Source organism: Musca autumnalis, unplaced genomic scaffold, assembly GCF_047663935.1.
Source record: "Musca autumnalis isolate F117 unplaced genomic scaffold, ASM4766393v1 scaffold_2, whole genome shotgun sequence".
NCBI lineage: Eukaryota > Metazoa > Arthropoda > Insecta > Diptera > Muscidae > Musca > Musca autumnalis.
In genome coordinates, this window is record NW_027411755.1 from 177,356,742 (window position 1) to 177,383,245 (window position 26,504).

The 26,504-nt window shown below is 36.9% G+C and overlaps 1 protein-coding gene across 1 annotated transcript; it reads right to left on the reverse strand.

Annotated features, from left to right (window-relative positions):
* LOC141394905 (CD109 antigen-like) lies at positions 1-25,421 on the reverse strand. Its single transcript, XM_073970060.1, has 8 exons — positions 25,274-25,421; positions 16,404-17,720; positions 7,314-7,581; positions 6,978-7,245; positions 6,543-6,702; positions 5,398-6,460; positions 641-1,165; positions 1-560 (listed from the first exon to the last, which is right to left on the reverse strand). Exons 1-8 carry the CDS (start codon positions 25,312-25,314, stop codon positions 60-62), a joined length of 4,143 nt encoding a protein of 1,380 aa, XP_073826161.1. The 5' UTR covers positions 25,315-25,421; the 3' UTR covers positions 1-59.
* Between the last annotated feature and the right edge of the window lie 1,083 nt (positions 25,422-26,504).

Sequence of the window (26,504 nt, forward strand, 5' to 3'; positions counted from 1 at the left end):
TTATATATTTGATATTATTATATATTTGATATTCAATATTTATTTGATATAATTTTATTTTATATTTGATATAATACGGTAGCACGTTGTTTGGTGTTATAATAATCATAGATTGTAATTGGTGTGGGTTTCAAATTATCCACTGCATGAGACTTATTGGCGAAGATATCAAAAGAGCTAAGTTCGCCCGCAACAAGTCGTTCAAAGTAGACTACTACAATAGTATCATCATTTTTCGTTTCAACTCGTTGAACACGTGGTGCACTTTGTAGAGCTTTCAAATTATCCATGTGAGTAATGTATCCCGAAGGCAGGCTAATTTCCACAACAGCCATATTTGTTTCATCCCGACCGACGGATGGTTGAGGTTTATATTCAGCACTAACATTCAGCGCCAATTGTCCAGACACCGAAGTAACTTTAGATTTGCATTTAATGTGAAAATTGGACTCCTTTTCTGGCACATTCAAATTATAATTATAAGACAATTGTATTAAGGAAGATCCACCACCCTCAGCTCCAGTGGCAGTGCAGCAAACTTGGCGGGTTGCTTTCGGTAGCTAAATGAGAAGGTAAAATTTGATCATTTATTATTATTGAAATCCTCGATACTTAGAGAGAGAGAGAGAGTGCTACCTACCACATGACTTTGTAAAATAAATGAGTTTTCTTGATCAACCTCAAAGTAACCGGATGTTGTTTCTACACGCTCTTCATCCATGGCCTTGAAATGGATTTTAACTTTTCCACCGCCACTGGTTGGTGAATATTTTTCTGCAAAAGCCACCAAAGCTTTAAGACCCACAACGGTATCTTGTGTTGAATCAAAGCCACCCAAATTATTACGTTGACCGATTAACCATTTAATAATGGGTAATATCTTTCCTGTTTCTTCCTCGGTTTCCAATAAAGCTTGCAAAACGTATGCCGTAACTTCAATGTCATTGTTATCAAATTTCGTGGAGTTGGACCACCATTTTAAATTATTTTCAAACTTCGAATTTTGTTGTAATTTTTCCCTTATTTTATCTGCCAAAGGATGTTTCGATTTTTGGAATACCAATAGTATAAGGGCTAGGGAATAAATATTATCTTCATTTTCCACGTGATCGGTAAGATATTGTAGGGATTTGTCGATTTCCTTTGAATACTCCGTGGCATAAACCTTAAAAAAAATAATCCAAAAGAAAAAAAAAGAAAATAAAATTATGTAATTCGATGTCGACTAAAGGACATGATATTCTACATCACCACACCTGTTGGTGTCTGAGGTATACATTTAAGACCATCTGAGCTAAAATCGTTTATTATTTTAAAAATATTTTTGCAAGCACCATCTGAGCTATAAACGTGGATTTTTTTAAGAATATTTTTGCAAGGACCATCTGATCTATAAACGTGGATTATTTTAAGAATATTTTTGCAAGGACCATCTGAGCTATAAACGTGGATTATTTTAAAAATATTTTTGCAAGCACCATCTGAGCTATAAACGTGGATTTTTTTAAGAATATTTTTGCAAGGACCATCTGATCTATAAACGTGGATTATTTTAAGAATATTTTTGCAAGGACCATCTGAGCTATAAACGTGGATTATTTTAAGAATATTTTTGCAAGCACCATCTGAGCTACAAACGTGGATTATTTTAAGAATATTTTTGCAAGGACCATCTGAGCTATAAACGTGGATTATTTTAGGAAAATTGTTGCAAGGACCATCTGAGCTATAAACGTGGATTATTTTAAGAATATTTTTGCAAGGACCATCTGACCTATAAACGTGGATTATTTTAAGAATTTTAGCCGATAGCCTTAGATGCTAGTGCTATTTTTTATATAATTTTATTGCAATTTTTTATTATAGTAAATATTTGAAATAAATAAATAAATAATATTTTAAGAATATTTTTGCAAGCACCATCTGAGCTATAAACGTGGATTATTTTAAGAATTTTAGCCGATAGCCTTAGATGCTAGTGCTATTTTTTATATAATTTTATTGCAATTTTTTATTATAGTAAATATTTGAAATAAATAAATAATATTTTAAGAATATTTTTGCAAGGACCATCTGAGCTATAAACGTGGATTATTTTAAGAATATTTTTGCAAGTACCATCTGAGCTATAAACGTGGATTATTTTAAGAATATTTTTGCAAGGACCATCTGAGCTATAAACGTGGATTATTTTAAAAATATTTTTGCAAGTACCATCTGAGCTATAAACGTGGATTATTTTCAGAATATTTTTGCAAGGACCATCTGAGCTACAAACGTGGATTATTTTAAGAATATTTTTGCAAGGACCATCTGAGCTATAAACGTGGATTATTTTAAGAATATTTTTGCAAGGACCATCTGAGCTATAAACGTGGATTATTTTAAGAATATTTTTTCAAGCACCATCTGAGCTATAAACGTGGATTATTTTAGGAATATTTTTGCAAGGACCATCTGAGCTATAAACGTGGATTATTTTAAGAATATTTTTGCAAGGACCATCTGAACTATAAACGTGGATTATTTTAAGAATATTGTTGCAAGGACCATCTGAGCTATAAACGTGGATTATTTTAAGAATATTTTTGCAAGGACCATCTGAGCTATAAACGTGGATTATTTTAAGAATATTTTTGCAAGGACCATCTGAGCTATAAACGTGGATTATTTTAAGAATATTTTTGCAAGGACCATCTGAGCTATAAACGTGGATTATTTTCAGAATATTTTTGCAAGCACCATCTGAGCTATAAACGTGGATTATTTTAAGAATATTGTTGCAAGGACCATCTGAGCTATAAACGTGGATTATTTTAAGAATATTGTTGCAAGGACCATCTGAGCTATAAACGTGGATTATTTTAAGAATATTTTTGCAAGGACCATCTGAGCTATAAACGTGGATTATTTTCAGAATATTTTTGCAAGCACCATCTGAGCTATAAACGTGGATTATTTTAAGAATATTTTTGCAAGGACCATCTGAGCTATAAACGTGGATTATTTTAAGAATATTGTTGCAAGGACCATCTGAGCTATAAACGTGGATTATTTTAAGAATATTTTTGCAAGCACCATCTGAGCTATAAACGTGGATTATTTTAAGAATATTTTTGAAAGGACCATCTGAGCTATAAACGTGGATTATTTTAAGAATATTGTTGCAAGGACCATCTGAGCTATAAACGTGGATTATTTTAAGAATATTTTTGCAAGGATCATCTGAGTTATAAACGTGGATTATTTTAAGAATATTTTTGAAAGGACCATCTGAGCTATAAACGTGGATTATTTTAAGAATATTTTTGCAAGGACCATCTGAGCTATAAACGTGGATTATTTTAAGAATATTTTTGCAAGCACCATCTGAGCTATAAACGTGGATTATTTTAAGAATATTTTTGCAAGGACCATCTGAGCTATAAACGTGGATTATTTTAAGAATATTTTTGCAAGGACCATCTGAGCTATAAACGTGGATTATTTTCAGAATATTTTTGCAAGCACCATCTGAGCTATAAACGTGGATTATTTTAAGAATATTTTTGCAAGCACCATCTGAGCTATAAACGTGGATTATTTTAAGAATATTTTTGCAAGCACCATCTGAGCTATAAACGTGGATTATTTTAAGAATATTGTTGCAAGGACAATCTGAGCTATAAACGTGGATTATTTTAAGAATATTTTTGCAAGGACCATCTGAGCTATAAACGTGGATTATTTTAAGAATATTTTTGAAAGGACCATCTGAGCTATAAACGTGGATTATTTTAAGAATATTTTTGCAAGGACCATCTGAGCTATAAACGTGGATTATTTTAAGAATATTTTTGCAAGGACCATCTGAGCTATAAACGTGGATTATTTTAAGAATATTTTTGCAAGGACCATCTGAGCTATAAACGTGGATTATTTTAAGAATATTTTTGCAAGGACCATCTGAGCTATAAACGTGGATTATTTTCAGAATATTTTTGCAAGGACCATCTGAGCTACAAACGTGGATTATTTTAAGAATATTTTTGCAAGGACCATCTGAGCTATAAACGTGGATTATTTTAAGAATATTTTTGCAAGGACCATCTGAGCTACAAACGTGGATTATTTTAAGAATATTTTTGCAAGGACCATCTGAGCTATAAACGTGGATTATTTTAAGAATATTTTTGCAAGGACCATCTGAGCTATAAACGTGGATTATTTTAAGAATATTTTTGCAAGGACCATCTGAGCTATAAACGTGGATTATTTTAAGAATATTGTTGCAAGGACCATCTGAGCTATAAACGTGGATTATTTTAAGAATATTTTTGCAAGGACCATCTGAGCTATAAACGTGGATTATTTTCAGAATATTTTTGCAAGGACCATCTGAGCTATAAACGTGGATTATTTTAAGAATATTTTTGCAAGTACCATCTGAGCTATAAACGTGGATTATTTTCAGAATATTTTTGCAAGGACCATCTGAGCTACAAACGTGGATTATTTTAAGAATATTTTTGCAAGGACCATCTGAGCTATAAACGTGGATTATTTTAAGAATATTTTTGCAAGGACCATCTGAGCTATAAACGTGGATTATTTTAAGAATATTTTTGCAAGGACCATCTGAGCTATAGACGTCGATTATTTTAAGAATATTTTTGCAAGGACCATCTGTGCTATAAACGTGGATTATTTTAAGAATATTTTTGCAAGGACCATCTGTGCTATAAACGTGGATTATTTTTAGAATATTTTTGCAAGGACCATCTGAGCTATAAACGTGGATTATTTTAAGAATATTTTTGCAAGGACCATCTGAGCTATAAACGTGGATTATTTTAAGAATATTTTTGCAAGGACCATCTGAGCTATAAACGTGGATTATTTTAAGAATATTTTTGCAAGGACCATCTGAGCTATAAACGTGGATTATTTTAAGAATATTTTTGCAAGGACCATCTGAGCTATAGACGTCGATTATTTTAAGAATATTTTTGCAAGGACCATCTGTGCTATAAACGTGGATTATTTTAAGAATATTTTTGCAAGGACCATCTGTGCTATAAACGTGGATTATTTTTAGAATATTTTTGCAAGGACCATCTGAGCTATAAACGTGGATTATTTTAAGAATATTTTTGCAAGGACCATCTGAGCTATAAACGTGGATTATTTTAAGAATATTTTTTCAAGCACCATCTGAGCTATAAACTTGGGTTATTTAAAGAATATTTTTGCAAGGACCATCTGAGCTACATACGTGGATTATTTTAAGAACATTTTTTATGGGTCACCTCAGGCATTAAAGACTCGACTCTTCTGAGAATATTTTTTCAACAACTACGACAGAGAAAGAGTATCTGAAACAAAAATTTAAATTTCTATATATATAAAATAGCCTACCTTATCCTCTAAGAAGGCGAGTAGAATAAATGCCGATACACCCAACTCATTTTGATTTGAAGATTCATATAATTCACCGGTTTGTGGAAATTGGCCATTATCCTTTTGTGTTTCCAGCAAATACTCCAAACCCTCCTCAATAACTGTCTCATCAATTGTTATGTATTTGCGGGCTTGTATAAATGAACGAACCACATAGGCCGTTAACCAGCTATTCGATTCACTTTGGCCCTCTCCAAATGTGCTAAATGCCCCATTGTGATGTTTATAAGTCAATTCCCTTTGATATCCCTTTTCCATATATTGTTTTGCTTTCTCCACGAGCAAAGGCATATCTCGACCCACGGCTTGCAAATATTCCAATACCAAAATATTTGGTACAAAATTAATCATATTTTGTTCACCACAACCGAATGGCATGCGTACCAATTGGTCGATGTTTTTAATGGTGGGTCCTAATATATCTCCCACCACCGTGAATTCTAAATATTCGGAATCCTCTACAATTCCGTTGGGTATGTGGGCTTTCAATGTGTATTCAAGGGGTAGACTATTCGAAGCAATGTTTATGAAATGAGCTTGATTTTCATATTGGGTCACTCCTTCTGGTTCCACTTTTAGTTTTTGATGTATGGCATCCCCAGCCAATGGAGTTATGGCCTTGATTTTCAACAATATTTCTCCCACGATTTTGGGCTTAATTGTGAAAGTAACTGTCTCTCCGCTATTGGAGGGTATAACAAGTTTTTTGGTTACTTGCAAAGGATCGCAGGTTTCTTCCATAAATTCGTATTCATCATCAGAATTTTCCATGGTAACAACTGCTTCCAAATCATGGTCCATGTAATTAAAGACGATTATAGGTACGGCTATAACTTCACCTCGTTTTATCGAATACGGTAGGTGTGTGCTTACAAAGAATGGTTGAAATACCCGAACTTTGGACGGTTCTTCAGTCATACAAAATCCGCTGTTGGGATTTAGTGAAAATCCTGTAATAACCCATGATGTTATGGTATCGGGAATCTTTTTGGTGAATGTCGATAAACCGTTGACATTAGTGCTACAATAGGGAGGAGGATAAGAAGGAATTTGCAATTCAATTATGTAGATCTAGAATTTGTATAAATTCAGTAAAGACCCACCTTTCTATATCCTCGAAAATCCAAGTTTCCACAAAATTTTTACGTACTGGTGGATTTGGCGTTTTAGCGGCCAAGCAATAGAATACGCATTTGGATTCAAGTAATTCTTCGAAATAAGCTGTTTGCGGGTTTGTCTGACAAAAGCGTCTTTTCGGTATTTCTATAAATAAACAATAATAAATAAAATTGATATTTAGTACATATATGTAATTTGAATTTAATGGATTTTGAATTATCAGTTAGAGGTTTGACAGTTCCAGCGATATCATCCCTCCCTGCTTCACTATACGGCCACACATATGTATACTGGATAGCCTTGCGATTAAAAAAGGCCGTAGGGTATCATTTTCGCCATCCTTGCCATATCTTAGTCTGGTCGACCTTATCAAAGGCTTTAGGTCCAATGTTACCATTAATGTTCTCTTACACACTTACTTGGTTGCGGCAGCAGAGCATTTGTAAGTGTAACCAATCCACAACGTTTGCCAACTTGCTCGCTAGTCCATCTATCAGCAAGATATAAGCCGGATTCATAAGAATTCAAATCATAAAAAATTGTTTCATAATCAAAATCATTTTCCGTTTCCAACAACAATACACTTTGATCAACAGCCAATAGGCCCACAAAGGATTCTGGATCAGTTTCGATTTGTAATGTTACCTCAGCACCAGGTTTCGTCTCCTCAAGGGCGGAAATATTAAGCTGTAATTAAACGAAAACATTTATCAGTTTGGCACAAAACAAATTAATAATGTTTAATAATTATTTACCTTATTTTGAAATTGTTTCTCAAATCTTAATTCAACCATTGACGAACGAACTTCACCGGTATCATCAATAAAGTAAGCAAATATTTTAGTCTCTGGCACCATATCGAAAGTAGCCATCATCTTGAAGCTATAACATTTTGTTGTCCCATCGTTCAAACGCACCAGTTGTTGTCGTAGAATTTTACCACGGGCAATTACAATGTAGACAAAATCGGATAATGGCTTATCCGATAGTATATCAATTGTAAATTTTTCACCAAGTATAGGCCTACAAAACGTTAAGGGTTTGAAGAGAAAACAAGTAAGAACGGTGTTAGGTTCGGCCGGGCCGAACTTTTTATACCCTCCACCACAAAGTGTATTGAAAGCACTAAGCTCTTCCTCATATTGCAGGAGTAGTATATCCCAACTTATAATACTCCCTTTAAAAGAGCTCATATGAGGTGTCATCGTAGTTCTTTTCAAAAGATGGATCAATATTTACAATTTTCCGAATTGAGCTGTTGCTTGAGCAATCTTGACTCGAACATTTGACAAAAAACCCTCGAAATACATAAAATTGGGGAATACCGGCTGGACTTAACCTTGGATATATATGGGCTGTTTGTTTGCGAGTTAGTTTTCTATCTTCTGGGAACACAAAAATCTAATTAACTACAAATTGGGTAGAAAAATGTGACTAAAGACTTCAAAAAACCTTAAATGGTGGCTGATTTTTTTAAAGGGATGTTTTGTACCTGTATAAATGTCTTGTACCTTTAGCGAAGACTAAATACCAAAATTCAGTTATTCCGTTTAATAAACCACGGAAAATCGAAGGGTACTGTTGTATGGGGGCTATATGAAGACCTGGGCCTATACTGACATATTTCTTGTGGGAAGTTTTATGCCCCAAAGAAGACTAAATACCAAAATTAAAAAAAATCGGTGGGATATTGGAGCCGAAATGTTCAAAATACCGAAAATTTGGCGGGCAGTTCTACAGGGCCTATATGAAGACCTAGAGCAATACCAACAAATGTCTTGTATACCCCCAGCGAAGACTAAATATCAAATTTCAGCCGTTTCGGTGGGACATTTAGGCCATAATCTTCAAAATACATACCGAAAATCGGGAGATACCGTTCTATAGGGGCTATATGAGGACATAACCAACAATTTTCAGGCGGAAAGTTCTGAACCCCAACGAAGACTAAATACCAAATTTTAGCTATGTCGGTGTGTTAATGAGGCTAAAACCTTCAAAATACCGAAAATCGGGAGGTACTGTTCTAGTGGGGCTATTTGAAGGCGTGGATCTATACCGACCAATTTCAGGTGGAAAGTTTTAAACGCCCCGACGAAGAATAACTTCCAAATTTCAGCCATTTTAGTGGGATATTGAGGACACAACCTTCAAAATACCGAAAATCTGGAGGTACCGTTCTGTGGAGGCTATATGAAGATGAGGACCTATACCGACAAATTTCAGGTGAAAAGTTGTATACCTCAAAGAAGACTAAATACCAAATTTTAGCCAATTCGGTGGGATATTGAGCACAAACCTTCAAAATACAGAAAATCGGGAGGTACGGGTCTACGATAGCTCTCATGAAGGCGTGGACCTATACCGACAAACTTCAAGTGGAAAGTTTTATAGCCCCAGCTAACACTAAATACCAAATTTTAACTATTTCAAAAAACAGAAAATAGGGATGTACTGTACTGAAACCACAACCTTCAAAATACAGAAAAACTGAAGGTATTGTTCAATAGTGGCTATATGGAGACTTGGACTTATACCGACAAATTTCAGGTGGAAAGTTTTGCGCCACCAGCTAAAAGTAAATGCCAAATTTAAGCAATTTCGGCGGTTTATTGAGGACACAAATTTCAGTGTTATAATGAGGCTAAAATCTTCAAAATACCGAAAATCGGGAGGTTCAGTTCTATGGGGGATATATCAAAACGTCGGCTGATATAACCCATTTTTAATACCAAACATACTAGGTGTAACAGGAACTTCTGTACAAAGTTACAAAGCTCTATCTTAAAAATTGCGGACTTTATCTTCATTTCAACAGACGGACAGACGGTACCATCTGTAAAGACTCCCTTCAGCTCGCATATAAACACTCTCTTCCGCTCGTCTATAAAGACTCCCATCAGCTCATATATAAAGTCCCCCATAAGCTCATCTATAATAACTTAATTATGCTCTTCTAATAAAACTCCCTTCAGCTCTTCTATAAGAACTCCCTTCAGCTCATCTGCAAAGACTCGTCTATAAAGAAAGCATTGTACTTGTCTATAAGGACTTCTTTGTGTTCGTCTATAAAACTCCCTATATCTCGTCTATAAAAAATTCCCTTCAGGTCGTCTAAAAGGACTCTCTTCAGCTCATTTATAAAGACTACCTTCAGCTGGTGTAAAAAGACTTCCTTTTGCTCGTCTACAAAGACTTCCTTTTGCTCGTCTACAAAGACTCCCTTCAGCTCGTCTATAAAGACTCCCTCCAGCTCGCCCATAAAAACTCCCTTCAGCTCGTCTATAAAGACTCCCTTCAGCTCATCTATAAAGACTCCCTTCAGCTCGTCTATAAAGACTCCCTTCAGCTCGTCTATAAAGACTCCCTTCAGTTCGTCTATAAAAACTCCCTTCAGCTCGTCTATAAAGACTCCCTTCAGCTCGTCTATAAAGACCCCCTTCAGCTCGTCTATAAAGACTCCCTTCAGCTCGTCTATAAATACTCCCTTCAGCTCGTCTATAAAGACTCCCTTCAGCTCGTCTATAAAGACTCCATTCAGCTCGTCTATAAAGACTCCCTTCAGTTCGTCTATAAAGACTCCCTTCAGCTCGTCTATAAAGACTCCCTTCAGCTCGTCTATAAAGACTCCCTTCAGCTCGTCTATAAAGACTCCCTTCAGCTCGTCTATAAAGACTCCCTTCAGCTCGTCTATATAGACTCCCTTCAGCTCGTATATAAAGACTCCCTTCAGCTCGTCTATAAAGACTCCCTTCAGCTCGTCTATAAAGACTCCCTTCAGCTCGTCTATAAAGATCCCCTTCAGCTCGTCTATAAAGACTCCCTTCAGCTCGTCTATAAAGACTCCCTTCAGCTCGTCTATAAAGACTCCCTTCAGCCCGTCTATAAAGACTCCCTTCAGCCCGTCTATAAAGACTCCCTTCAGTCCGTCTATAAAGAATCCCTTCAGCTCGTCTATAAAGACTCCCTTCAGCTCGTCTATAAAGACTCCCTTCAGCTCGTCTATAAAGACTCCCTTCAGCTCGTCTATAAAGACTCCCTTCAGCTCGTCTATGAAGACTCCCTTCAGCTCGTTTATAAAGATTTAATTAAGCTCGTCTAAAAAGACTCCCTTTAGCTCGTCTAAAAAGACTCCCTTTAGCTCGTCTAAAAAGACTCCCTTCAGCTCGTCTATAAAGACTCCCTTCAGCTCGTCTATAAAGACTCCCTTCAGCTCGTCTATAAAGACTCACTTCAGCTCGTCTATAAAGACTCCCTTCAGCTCGTCTATAAAGACTCCCTTCAGCTCGTCTATAAAGACTCACTTCGGCTCGTCAATAAAGACTCCCGTCAGCTCGTCTATAAAGACTCCCTTCAGCTCGTCTATAAAGACTCCCTTCAGCTCGTCTATAAAGACTCCCTTCAGCTCGTCTATAAAGACTCCCTTCAGCTCGTCTATAAAGACTCCCTTCTGCTCGTCTATAAAGACTCTCTTCAGCTCGTCTATAAAGACTCCCTTCATCTTGTCTATAGAGACACCCTTCATCTTGTCTATAAAGACACCCTTCAGCTCGTTTGTAAAGACTCGTCTATAAATAAAGCCTTGTGGTCGTCTATAAAGACTTCTTTGAGCTCGGGAAGAAAAGTCGCTATCTGCAGCTGTTAATCAATCAGCATAAGCCAAATATTCTGTTGTTAGCTGAGCACAAACTCACGGAAAGGCATCGATTTGCAATCGACGGATAACCTTGCTACAAACAAGGCAGACAAGGTCGCACTGGCGGAGGTACAGGAGTACTGACATGAAGGTCACTGAAGTCGGAAGAAGTATTTCTGGTCACCGGCCAAATTGAATCGTGTGGAGCAAGGATTAGGACCCGAGACAATGCACACATTGTCATCATTGCAATGTATGTCCGTCCCTAAGCAGACTTCAACTCTGCCGATCCCAACGATGTCGTCAATTTAAGTGCGGCCGCTGAAGTAATCATTGGATGCGATCTCAACGCAAACCAGCACAACTGGGGAGTAGGCACGACGGACACGAGAGGACGTGCTGTGCATCAATTCCTCATTAGCTGCCTGAACGTAGATCTGTGTCCGACGTTTGAAACGACCCAACACCCACGGAGGGTCGTTCATAGACTACTCCTGGACTAGTGCAAGACTTCCAAGGACCGCTGGCAACGCAAGACATCGAATCCGACCATTGAGCAGTGGAGACGTGCTTGCTAAACCTTAATCTCGGACAACGCCCGAAAGGCAGAAATACTGGCAGATCACATGCAGGACATTCACCACTTCCCAGCAAAGATTGATACCTCCTTCCGCTACCAGGTGAGCACGGCTGAGGACCGGAAAGGAAATAACACGCCAATGATTGAATTTAGCAATGAGCTAAAAGCAAACGAATCCTCAACAGGTGATGGATCTTTATGGAAAAGCATAGCACGTCGAGCACCGAAAAATTCTTACGGCACCGCAGGAGAAGCCGTCATCCTTTTCCACACTATTCAGTTCAACCACTGTCCCAACTTTGGTTATTTCCCGATAGCATGGAAAGAGGCTCTAGCATGGAAAGAGGATCGGTACCACGATCCCGAAACCTGGAACTGATGCTAGTCAGCGAGAAAGTTATAGGTCAATTTTCCTATTATCGGCCTATGGAAAATTGTTTGCATACTTTCTTCAACGGGGTTATCGAAATCAGGAGAATTTTGAGAGACTGCCAATTTGGATTTAGAGCTAAACACTCAACAACCCATACTCTGGCATCGTTCTCCATGAAAAGAGGACCATTGCTGTGAACCTGGATAACGCCAAAGCCTTCGATATGGTATACAAAATATACTTTGACATCGATCATCAAACCGCATGGTAGCAAGTTTTTTTGAAGGATCGAGTCTATCGATTGAGAGTAGATGACAAGATGTCCGAACAACGGCCCCTTAAGGCTTGAGTGCCTCAAGGATAATTTCTGGAACCAGTGCTATATAACCTGTTCATCAGCGTCGTAACAGTACCACCTGAAGGAGGAATGCTGCTTACCTATGCCGATGATATCCTAAAAATATTTCAACAAATGGGGACACAACCTTACCGTTGGAAAATGCGAATCCGTGGATCTTAAGGGAAAACCAAAGTCAACAGAAAAAAGTTTCCGGAAGTACATACCAACCATCAAAGTTGTTAATAAATTAATCATAGAAATCTCTGACAGGATGATATACCTTGGCATCATATGAACACGACAGGTTTGACTTCTACCGGCATGTGATGTCAAATGTCAAAGAGATGAACTTCACCTACCAAAGGCTTTTCCGTATGCGAGGAGGATTAGCACCGAATGTAAAACTGCTTATCTCCAAGCAAGTAATCCGACCCATTGGCAATCGACTTGAGTTAAATGACAGGTGTAGCGTAAGCGATTATATGCCAACTTCGTTCAAGTTTGACTCCTTATCCGTTATCTTTCCAAGCAGGGACGCATGGGCTGAGAGCATATCTCCTCTGGACGGTCTGACAATATACACAGGCGGGTCAAAAATGGAAGAAGGCACTGATGCTGGCGTCTACTGCGAGAACCTATTAATCAAACACATACAAGCTTGTCGATAGCTGGAGCGTCAGGCGGAGATTCTTTCTATCAGGAAAGCAGCAGAACTGGTGAAAAGACTTGAAGATAGACTTGTAGGATCGGTGAAAATATATGTCGATAGTCAAGCGGCCCTCAAGGCTCTGAAGTCATGGACCATTAAATCTCGAGCTATCCTTGATTGCAGAAAGGCTCTGCATGACATACACAATATCATAAAGCTATGTTGGATTCCGGTTCCATAGTAACATAATGGGAAAGGAGGTAGCAGATGAACAAGCTCGAGCTTGCTCTAAGTCTATCAACCTTCCGGTTGATGAAACTACACAGCCATCAATGTGCTATCAATGCCATCAATGTACATTGGCAAACTCCTCCTCTCACTTGATAAGTTAGGGATAAAAATCACGGTGGACTTATAACAGGTCACTGCAGTGTGAGATACCTAAAACTTCAAAATGGGATGACAGTGGCAGTAACTACTGCAGACTTTGTGAAGATGCGAAGGAGACAGAGACTGTCGAACATTTACTCTACAGGTATCCCATATTGCAAACAAGACGACACCGAATACTGGGTAGATATGATATTGATACTCTGACCTTTCTGTCTAACATAGATTCCATTGTCCTACTTAACTTTACCAAGCACATATCGTGGCTTGGCAAGGTCCATAACTAACAAAATTCTATGCTAATTCTCTTCTTTGTACTTTCAGTACATCAATTGGCCAACGATGCACATCTTTATCTCCACTCCATCATCTTTCTACACCATCAAATCCTACATCTTCACCTGATCCACATTTTAAACTCATCATCTCACCATATCTTTTACATCTTTTCGCAACTTCATCATCTACAACCTACCTAGGATGAACACAATGGACAAACGGTCTCCGAGTGAAGCAGTCACCTAATAGACGGCTGCGCATCCTTAAACCTAACCTAACATGCATGAGAAAGAGCGCTTCAAAACTTACCTCGAAAGGTATGAAGTTAACTCCAAGACCTACGGGAAGATGAATAGAGCTGCTGGGCTATCCTTTAGGCAGCCTATAAAAGAAATCGTAAACAACAATGGAACCTTAATCTCAGACAACGCACAGAAGGCAGAAATCCTCGCTGGTCATATGCAGGATACCTGATACCTCCTTCAGCAACCAGGTTAGCTCGGCTATGGAACGGATAGGAAATAACACGCCGATGATTGAATTTAGCAACGAGCTAAAAGCAAATGCATCCTCAACAGGTGAGTGATTTTTATGGGAAAACAACGGGCTTGTTGATCCAGACATCGTCGGATCACCCATAGAACGTCGAGCCCCGAAGAAGTCTTGCGACAGGGACAAAGTTCCGGACATTGCGCAAGAGATCCACATCCTTCTCCACTGTCTCAATATTGGTTATTTCCCGATAGCATGGAAAGAGGCTCTAGTTTTAGCGATCCCGAAATCTGGAGCTGATGCTCGTCAGTGAGGAAGTTATGGGTAGGGATACGTAAAATCGATTTCGGTTAATCGATTAATCAGTTATTAGCCGTTAAATTTCTAAAAGTCGAAGTCGACTACTGAATGTGCGAAAATCGGATAATCGATTATTCTTAATCGACTTTCGGAAGACAGAGTCAACTATTATTCGTAGTCAATCATTAGTCGTAGCTTATTATTATTCGTAGTCGACTATTAATCGTGGTCGACTAATAGCCGTTTTTAGCGGTTAAAGATTAATCGAAAGTCGACTTTTTGAACACTCTTAAATAGTCGACTAACCGAAAATCGAGCTTTAAGTTTTTCACGAAAACCGAATGATCGAAAACCCGATTATAGCATTTCACTGCGTATCCCTAGTTATGGACCCATTTTCCTATTATCGCCCTTTGGAAAATTGTTTGTATATTTCTGCTGTGAGTCTCGTCAATTTAGATTTAGAGCTAAACACTCAACAACCCATGTTCTGGCAGCCTTCTCCGAATACGTATCGGAAGGGTTTAAGACCAAAAAGGGACAATTGCGGTGCGCCTGGATTCGATATGGTATGGCAGAATGGCATTTTATACAAAATGCAAACGTTTGACTTCGATCATCAAACTGCATGGTAGCAAGTTTTTTGAACGATCGAGTCTTTCGAGTGAGAGTTGATGACAAAATGTTCGAGCAACAACCCGTTAAGGCTGGAGTGCCTCAAGGATAACTTCTGCAACCAGTGCTGTATGACCTGTTCATCAGCGACATACCAGGACAACCTGAAGAAGGAATGGTGCTTACCAATGCCGTTTTTGAAGGGCAAACCAAAGTCAACAGCAAAAAGTTTCCGATCAAAGTTGGTAATGAAATCATAGGAAGCTCTGACAGGATGAAATAATACCTTGTCATCATATCGCTCATTTACTCAAAGAGCGACATAACTCGAAAAATACGTTTTCTGAGTTAGCAATTTCTATTTTTTCTACGACTTCTACTTTATCTTGTGTTAAATTTTCATACTGATATCTCTAAAACTCGACGAGTTACAGCTCATTTACTACGAGTTTCGTATAATTCAACACAAAAGTTTTTTGAGTTTATGAAGCACTAAAACACTTCATATCATGATTGATCTTGCACAGAAGTTTAGCACTGATATCTGGCTAGCTGTTTGCAAAATATGGTCCAAGTAGTTATTTTAGTTTTTGTGCAACAATCTTCTTAAGTGAGGAAATCAAATTTCATTCGCCAACTTAAAAAGCGTTTTTCTCGAAAGTGGATTTTTCGAAATGTGTCACTCTTTGAGTAAATGAGCGATATGACCACGATAGGTTTGACTTCGGCCGGCACGTGGTCCATGTGCTGTCGAAGGCCAAATAGATGAACTTCACCTACCAAAAGTTTTTCCATATGCGAGGAGGATTATCGCCAACAATAGACCTCAACAAAATATACAGACGTCTACCTAACGGGAACTTCTATAACGTTATACACTTCATTCGGGTCGATGTCTTTATGATGAGGAACGGGCTCAACATTCTGGAGAGGAGCCAAGGTGTGGATAATAGTTTCTGAAATACAATGAGGAACTGTTCCCGCCATTCTCAGAAACAAAAACACCTGCCGCCTGTAGCTTTATTAAATCTGCGTGATAAAGGAGTCTTGTACGATGACGACGGCCAGATGAAGTATCATCGAATGCAATGAAATGTCTATAAAGACTCCTCCTGGTCATCTATAAAGACCTTCTTAGAAATATTGACCTGGACTTAACATAGATCTTAAAAAAACACGTTGTGTACTTACTCATCTTCTTGAAGACATACAGTCAAAGGACCAACACATTTATCGCCTGGAGAAGCTACATCATCAGAAGGTCTCTTAAGAGTTAAACTATAATCGGTATGCGTTGCCTCCTCAAATTGAAAAATGACCCTGTCGTAATTTTCATCCTTGGTTATATTAACTGTGAAAACTGCAATGCCATCGGAGTTAACTTCACATTCGAATAGTAAATCATTTTCCTTGGGTGTGTATTCCATGTTACAATGTGGACTTATTATAAGTTTTGCCTTAGACTTGGCATTTATTACTGGGCGACCTTTTAGATCTTTTATCAATGCCTTGATTTCAAATGGTTTATTTAGTTCATATTCTCGAGACTTCCAATCTAGTGGGGTAATGATGTAACGAGAGCGTCTCAACTTAACCTCTGTGGTGGCGGTTTGATGAATATCTGTAAAAGCTTCTGTCATAATTGCTTCGATGTTTATTTGCCAATCATTGTAATCGGATTTGTCGCTCAAATTAAAATCTTCCATAAAACTAAATGTCACATCAGTTTTTCCGTTAATGTCCATGGATTTCTCCGAAGTTGCTAATATTTTGGAATTCTTCTTTAGTTTTGCAATAATCTTCAGAGATCCTTTCACAGGTTGACCATAAGTATATTTGGATAGAACTGTCACTTTAATTTGTTTATCCATTAGCCCTATTTCAGGATCAGTTTCAATTTTAACACTAAATTTGGGTAAAACATATTTGGCCACTTTAAAACTTTTCGAGGTTTTGTTTTGATATCCTTGCCCTTCGGTGGTAATTTTGAAATGCCATTCACCCAACACCGGTTGTTCGGATAGCTGAAATTGTCCTCGATGCACACCTTTATTAAATTGTAGATTTTTTATTTGCTTGATTTGATTAGAGGCATCATCGCTTAATACCAAATTCAGGGGTTTGTGTAGTTTGGCTGGTCTTAGATTTCTATCCAAGGCCATGATACGATACTGTACTAAGTCTCCAGGTTTATAGGTGGCCTTATCGGTTTGTACATAAAGTTTAGGTTCTTCATTTTTATACAACAATTTGTAGGATTCTTTAAAAATTAAACCCTTGGTACCTTCGGCTAGTAGTTCATAGGTACCGTTTTCAAGTAGTGGCGGAATTTTAAAGAGAATCATTTCTGATGAAAATGGTTGTAGTTCAATGGATTTGGTGTCATTGTACAAAGGTCCTATAATGCCAACTTGAATGATAACCGGTTCCGTGCTTTTGTGTAATGTCACAGTTACAGCATAATCCAAATCGGGTTGAATTGTACCGGGTGCTATAATGGTGTAATAACTGAAAGATAAAAAGGTAAGTAAGTATAGGGTTAATTTGTAGTAGGTAAAAAAGGGGTATAGTGGAGATAAAGGATACTAACATATCCTGCATTAGTTTGTAATACTGTTGAGTTTTGTCGAACTATCCTTGTGCTCGTCTATACAGATTATTATATCCTCTGCAGATTATTATAACCTCCCCCATAGTATGCATGGTATATTAAGTTTGTTTTTCCGTTTGTAACACATTGAAGTAAAAACGTTCGACCCTATAAAATATATATATTCTTTATAAGGATAAAATTCTGAGTCGATATATGCATGTACGTCTGTTGTAGTCAGTCTAGCGTCCACAATAGTTGAGCTAGAGCGCTATTTTCTTTCACCAGAGTGTTTTTTGCCATAGGCAGGTCAAGTTCGAAGATGGACTATATCGGCCCACGTTTTGCTACAGCCCCCATATAACGGTACCTCTCGACTTTCGGTATTTTGAACGTTTTTACTAAATTCTTTGACAGAACTACCCGTTATTTGACATTTGAGGTTCTCTGCATTTACAAAATTTTCCACCAAAAATTGTCAAGATAGGTCCACACTCCATATAACAATACCTCCCGATTATCTGTATGTTGACGATTGTAGTCAAAATGTTTAACCTAACTAGCTGTAATTTCCATGTTTTGGTATAGCCACAATATAACGCCACATCCCGATTTTCGGTATATTGAGGATTTTAGCTAAAAATTTTAGCCGAACTAGCTGTAATTTGACATTTGAGCTTCTCAGTGGTCATAATACTTCTTCACTAAAAATCGACAACATAGGTCGATGTTAAGGTACAGCCCTTATATAACGGCACCCCCCGATTTTCGGTATTTTGAGGGTCTAAGCCACATTGTTTAACGAAACTACCCCTAATTAGACGTTTGAGGTTCCCTGCAATAACAAAACTTTTCCTCCAACAATTTCCAATATAGGTCCACACTATGATATAGACCCCATATTAAGGTACCACCTGATTGAATAAATTTTTTAGGTTAGATCGTGATCGAAAAATATTTGCACCTAAAATTGTGGACAGGAAAGGAAGCTAATAATTCCATTTTGGTTTAGAATATTTTATGGTGGAGGGTATAAAAAGTTCGGCCCGGCCAAACCTACCGACGTTTAGCTTGTTATGGTCTATTTTAAAAACTTTCCTGTGGTCGTAATTAAATACCATGAAGCCTCCCTTGTGGTCGTCTCTTAGAAATATTGAGCCGAACTAAATAAAAACCTTAAAAAACATATTCTTTGCTTACTATCCGCTATTATAATTTCAACATGATGTATGAAGTAGCCTAACACTGCATCTAAAGACAAAATATTTGAACTTTTGTGGAGGACAGGTATATCACGTGTATGAGCCTAAGCTTCGTTAGTTACCGCAGCTATTTCTTTAAAACTTTTGTGACATTATGTCAGGAATCATGGATTTGTCTACGAAATCAATCGTTGTAATTAGTACCGCAAGGATTATCTTCAGTAAAATTTTCAAAACTTTTCTCGGGAATCCTTAAACTTCATTTAAACGAAAAAAGGTTTGACCCAAGTCTGAAAGAAATATTACGATGTTTAAAGTGTGAACCAAATCGGGTAATCAATTGGAGGGTTATCGTGTATATCAGTCATTTCATAGGTGGCCGTGGGAGTTTTTAGATATTGTTGGCCTTTTTCAGTGAGTTTAGAGTGGTAGGTAGGTAGGTCCCATATCATTGAGCTAATATGAATCGGGGTGCATACATTCTCCCTTGTCCCATATGGGATTTTTGTGGAACAATTATATTATAGACTGGTTCATCAAAAATATATTATTGTAATTTGCACCAAAAGGACTACCTTCGGAAAAAAATTTAAATCGAAGCCCATAAAGTGCGCTTTGTTAAAAACTTTTGAATTTTGTGGTATAGTTAGCCTAATCTTACGGAGAAATTTTACGATGTACAAACTTTGGACCAAATTCCTGCGAGAGTTGTGGTAGGCATTAGGCAAAAAGTAACATCAACTACAAGTTGCCTGAAAAGGAATCCACTGTCTCCTGTGAAAGAATTTCACGAAATATGTAGCGATCGCTAAGAACTTTATATTATTTTTTGGCTCATATTCGACATCATGTTTAACTCCTTCTCACGTGCCAAGTGGGGACAAAGTCTTTAAGTTTCAGTGTAAATTCCATGTGTTTATGGTCACTAGGTTTACCGTGCAATTTAATGGAGCTCCCTGAAACATGCAACGTAAATTTCACCTACGAGAATTTCAAAATTCCTGGGTCAATCGTTGACCACGAAAAACGAAAGAAAATACCATCGAACCCCCTAATGTAGATGGCCCCTGCTAACGTTTTAAGGATCATGATCTGCGAAACTGCACCTAGAATGCCCGAACTCATTACAAACAAGTGAAAATGGCGTTATACCTCATAAATTATTGGAACCAGATTTCAATCATTTCGTTGCAGTCAAATCAGCTAAAGATTTTAAATACCGAAAATCGGACGGTACCGTTCTACATTGGCTACACTAAAAAGTGGACTTATACCGATTCTGTGCAGATATATGTTATAGCTCCAACCGAGACTAAATAATGTGTGTTTATGAGTAATGTGGCTCAAACCCTTAAAATACTGAACCAGGGGGGGGGGATACTTTTCAATGGGGGATATACCAAAACACGGACCTATGTTGACAATGCTTGGGGGAGAAATTTCGCAACCACTGGGAATTTCAAATTTTAAATTACAGTTAGTTCCGTCAACAAATGTAGCTAAATTCCTCAAAATACCGAAAATCGGGCGTTACCTCGTATAACGTTTTTTCGTATGCTATACCAAAACATGGACCTATGTTAATAATATTTGATTGTAAAAGTTTTTCGACCACAGGGAACCTCAAGAGTCAGGTAGTTTGGTAAAAAATGTAGCCAACATCTACAAAATACCTAAAATCGAGAGGTACCTTTATATGAGGGCCATACCAAAACATGGTATACTATGCTGATATGAAGTTTCGCGACTGCAGGGAACCAAAAATTTCAAATATCTCAGTCAAAATGTAGTTAAAATCCTCAAAATACCGAAAATCGGAAGGTACCCTTATTTGAAGACTATATCAAAATATTTACCTATGTTGACAGTTTTTAATGTAGAATTTTTGGACCGGTTAAAAAAAGTAGCTAAAATCCTCAAAATACCGAAAATCGGGAGGTACCCTTATATGAAGGCCATACCAAAATATGGACCTATGTTGACAATTTTTTGGTGTAGAAGTTTTGTGATCACTGTTAATTTTGACTGACAAATTTCAGTTAGTTCGTTTAAAAATTGTAGCTAAAATTCTCAAAATACCGAAAATCGGGAGATACCCTCATATATGTAGGTGGCAATACCAAAACATAGACCTATGTAAACAATGTTTGATAAAGATCTTTTGTGACCGCTTTGAACGTCAAGTGTCAGATGAAAGGTAGTTCGGTCAAAAAATTTGGCTAAAAACCTCAAAAAATCAAAAATTGGGAAGTACCGTTAAATGTGAGCTAGACCAAAGCATGCACGAATGTCAAAATTGTTGGTGGAGAAATTCCGTGACTGCAGTGAATCTCAAATGTCAAATTACGGTTAGTTCAGTCAAAAAGTGTAAGTGGTGTTTACTTGACCAAAAATCATGAAAATTAAAAATGTTATGTATCGTTACGTAAAGCTATTTTAAAGGGTTTTTTGATGATTTTATGCACGAGTGGCACTAAAAACCTGCTGGTCTAGGCAACACGCAGTGTCGATTTGGATTTTGGAAATCCTTTTGGTGAAAGAACTTCCATGCAAAAAGTGCGAATATGTCCAATAGATATATACTGTGTTTGGAGGATATAAACAGTTTGACCCGAACATAACGCCGTTTCTTCTTTAAAGTGCATATATTACACACTAATTTCCGTGCCATTAAAAAAGCTTTGTATTATTGTAAGAAAATAATATTCGTTACTTGCATAAAAATACCAAAGCTTTACTATTTTACCAGAAGTAATAGAGTTAATGAAAGCCAACTAAGCTATATCCTGAAAAAATAGGTTGAGTCGAAAAACTCCGTCTGATACATCAATGGTTTCCAACAACCAATCACTTTTGTCGGCACAGTGGAGGCAAAGTTATGAAAATTCATAATTTTTGATTTCTGGAAAACAAGAAAAAGTAGCAGTCGGGTTTGCCTACATATATAGACATATAGAATACGGACTACATAGCCAATTTTTGTTCTGTAAATTGTAAAGCCAGGAAGTTTCCGAATTTTGTCTCCACTTTTGGACGTATAAATTTTCCGACAATACTTCGAAATATTTGGGGTGTACAACTTCTCGATTATTGGCGTTACCCAGCAAAATTTATTTGAATTTCTTCTATGTGAAGTAAAGATTGAATAGCTTTTTAACAGCAGTCTACGCAGAATCATGAAAAATGCATTCCGTTCTTCACATTTTGACAATGTCCGATTTGAATCCATTTCATAAAATTTTCACATTTTAGCAATGTTTAGATTTATAATAACTTTTTGCAAAGAAAATTCTCAAGAACACAAGAATCAATTTATTTCATGGTATTTTTATTATTCAGCAAAATGTCAGAAATATCAGACTGTATATTTGTTTGTAGCCAAAATTAGTTAAATCATGAGTGCAAGTAACTATGTCTTTTTAAGTGAAAGAAGTCCTGATTTTTACAAGGGCATGGTGCAGCTAGTATGCAATCAATTTTAGATGTTTATCACCTATTTTGCATGACTCTATGCAAGAAGCGTTTTAAGATGTTTTTGGGTATTTTTAAGTAATAAAAGCTAACTTTCTAGAATAAAATTATTTGATTTTTATTTGCACTCAGTCGCTTTTTAAAATGATTTATTTGAGATATTCCATTGTTTTATATTCATTATATTTCAATTTCATTAAGACTATCGAACTATTATCAAACTACTGTTTTTTCAAACAAAAATGTTCTACAAAAACATGAGTTTGTTAGTAATTTGAAAGAAACTAGAGAAAGAGGCCATAAATATTAATTAGAAGTTACCACAACTCTTTTAAATACTCTTTTCCAAATGGCCCTGAGGTCTTAAATCAATGAAAAATCCTCGCTTAATAGATTTTAACTTTTCCCATATCCTCAAAATGCATGCTTGCGAATCAATTTTTAAATTAATCGAAAAATCTATTCAAAATACATTCCATGAAATGTAAATTTATCCACTGCAAAGAACTAATGCAAAATGTGTGCTTAAGAAGCAAATTATACAGTATCCTCACTGCACCATGCCCTTGTAAAAATCAAGACTTCTTTCAAGTAAAAAGATGTAGTCCGAAATCACTTGCACTCATGATTCAACTACTTTTTTGGCTACAAACATTTTGCTGGGTATGATCAAAAATGTGACTTCGATGAAAGCGCAAAAGTTTTGCACTTTTGTACAGACGATACCTGAAAGGATAGACTGATATAGTCCATTTTGGATGTGGATCTAATTTTGAAAGTCAAACTAGTTGGTCGGCGTAAGATTTAGAGCTTTTGGACCAATCCTGATATAACCATTGACTCACCCACGAAAAATACAACATCGCTGTAAACAAGATCTCAAGTGAATCGATCTATATTCGAACCTACTGTAGGTCTCGAAAAAATCGAATTGGACTTTGCTCAAGATTTTAGAGAAATATTTTGAAGTCTGGCAAGGGAAGTGTCCAAAATATTGCGAGATCCAAATTTTGGACAAAATCTGTAGATCTGTTCGAGAGTTATAATGGTTTGGGAAATTGCAGTCATGACATTGTTTTATAAGGAGAAGATACAGTCAGTGAATTGCCCAATTTGAATTCCTATATCTCAAAAACAGTTTTCACTGCTACAACATTTTTTTTAGTTCCATTTGGATAGGTCTTGTGGTTTTCCTGCAAAACGGTTAAAACCTGAAATACCCTAAAATAGGAATACAAAATATTGATTAAGGCAGTAAATCAATTTTCTAATTGGTTTTCGAGATATACTCCACATAAAACCCTGTCTATTGGACAATATGTACGACATATCATATTGTCCAATAGACACTTCATTTTATGTACTTCTAATCCGCACGTGCCCCCCCCCCCCTGCGTACGTCCCTGGTTGCTACGTCTATAAGATATCTCGCGTACCATTTTAGCCAATATTTTCGAACTTTTGTGGGGAGTTATCGGAAGGAGTGGACCTATAAGCACCACCTTAGAATTTCATCTAATATTCGAATAAATATTACAATATCCAAAGTGGGAACGAACGCAGTATTCGGTTCGAGCTCTCCAGCCACTATATATGGTACCGTAGGGTTTTTTACAACATTCGGCCTGTTTTCTCAAGAAGTATGGACTTGCCCCTGAAAAACGTTAACCGTTGTAATTGAGGCAGTGAATGCAAGTTGCGTCAACAAAAATCAAAGTGATTCGAGAGCAGGTATTAAAGTGAATTTATCCAAAATTTTGTGTGGGAGGTACTCGAAGGAGTGGACAAATATAGTCCATATTCGAACGTGATCTATATCTGGTAGATATACTAGGATGTGTTAAGTATGGACCAAATCGGTCACTCCCATCAAGAGTTAGCGTGCGCACAATTTTTCCGAACATTTTTGAACTTTTGTGGGGGAGGTACCTGAAGGAGTGGACCGATGTGGCTTATATTCCAGCTTAAACTATGTTTGGACAAAATATTATGAATGCCAAATTTTGGACCAAATCGGTTGATCCGTTTGAAAGTTCTCGTGCGCTCCAACCACTACACACGGTGTCATAGGGGCTTTTTGCATCTCTGGCAGGTTATTTTCTCAGGAAGTATGGACTTGCCCCTAATGAAACTTAAACCATCGTATGGGGGACAGTGAATACAAGTTGTTACAACAAAAACCAAAGAGATTCGAGAGCGGGTCCTAAACTGAACATTTCCAAAATTTTGTTTGGGTGCTACCCAAGGATTGGACCGATTAAGTCCATATTGGAACCTCATCTAAGTTTGGTAGAAACTTTACGATGTGCAAAATATGGACCAAATCGGTTACTCCCTTTAAGAGTTATCCTGCACACAAATTTTCCGAACTTTTGTGGGGGAGGTACCGAAAGGTGTGGACCAATATAACCCATCTTCGAACGTAAATTAAGTTTGGACAAAATATTACGAAAGCCAAATTTTGGACCGAATCGGTTTATCCGTTCGAGATCTATCGTACGCACCAGCTAGCCAGACAGACGGACGGACATTGCTAAATCAACTCCAAATTGTCTGAAACGGATTTCGTCCATACTTGGGGTCTAAAACCATTATTTCGATGAGGCACATTTTGCCCGTATGAAAGTGTATATACCCTCGTTAGCATAAATACTGAGGGTATAAAAACTGTTTTTTGGGTCAGTCTAATGTTCATATGTGGGTGTAATTCGTCATATATAATAGAATATTAACTTTAATCAAGTATTTAGTAGATTCACAATAAATCCATATATTTGTACTATTTTCTATAAACTCACCCATTCTGTGGTTTATTATGAATAACTTGTGGATTTTCCATTTTGCTTGTAGTTATTGTGGTATTTTTTTTCTTCTTATTATTTAAATCAAACACATTTATATACGTCCGAGAACAGCGAACAACTGGCAACGTATGATTTAGTTTTCTAAATCAATACGAAGGAAAAGGCAGCAGCATCAAATCGACCAACTAGTAATGTTTAATCATCTATAAATGCGATATACGAGGGCTACTGCATAAGGTTGTGGTTTAGGCAACACTATGCACATGGGAAGATTTCGCGGATTCTGAAACAGCAGTGTTCATAGATAAGAAAAATAAAAAAAAAAACAGAAAAAATTGCCGGAGGGATTTTTATAAAAATCGCGATAAAAATTTTACAATTTCACAATTTTAGGGTTTTTTTAGGTTTTCACGATTTTGCTTGGAAACCGCAAGTCGAATCGAAATGAGTCTAAAGAAAATGTTGTAGCTGTTAAAATTCTCTACAAGACTGACCTTTAGGTTTTTTCGTAGGTTTTACCATTTTTGAGATAAAGAGCTTCATTTCAAATTTTTAGGGTTTTATCTTAAGTCTTCAAGATTTTGCTTGGAAACCGCAAGTCATATCAAAATGGGACTAAAGAAAATGTTGAAGCTGTGAAAATTCTCTACAAGATTGGATGATTTATTATTTTCTAGGTTGTACCATTTTCAAGATATATAAGTTTAATTTGGAAAATTGCAGTAATGACATTGTTTTATAAGGAGGCGATACAGTCAGTGCATTGTCTCAATTTGAACTTCTATATCTCAAAAACGGTAAAACCTACAAAAACATCATAAAGGCCAATCCTGTGGAGAATTTTCACAGCTACAACATTTTCCTTAGGCCCATTTACATAAGGCTCGCGGTTTCCAAGCAACATCGTGAAAACCTAAAGAACCCCTAAACATGTGAACTTAAATCGCGATTTATTTAAAAGTCCCTCCTGCCATTTTTTTTTGTTTCTTGATATTTCTCAACTATGAGCATTGTAGTTTCAGAATCTGCAAAAACTTCCCAGGTGTAAGCACCTTCCATTTAAAATTAGTTAAGGCGCACCGTGTATGTGTTGCCTGGCGCTATTTGACATTTTTTTGAGGTACGATTGTGTGTTGCGTTGTTTACAGTGACTTCAACAAAGCAATTTACCAAGAAAAGTGTATTTTACTTGTGAACATTTTTCTCCGATCATTTTTTACAACTA

Coding starts and splice junctions, on each gene's coding strand:
- LOC141394905 (XM_073970060.1), bottom strand. CDS start 25,314: ATGGAAAATCCACAAGTTATTCATAATAAACCACAGAATGG. Junction 7,246..7,313: donor AGAAACAATTTCAAAATAAG/GTAAATAATTAT, acceptor GTTTAATTACAG/CTTAATATTTCCGCCCTTGA. Junction 561..640: donor TTATTTTACAAAGTCATGTG/GTAGGTAGCACT, acceptor CTTCTCATTTAG/CTACCGAAAGCAACCCGCCA.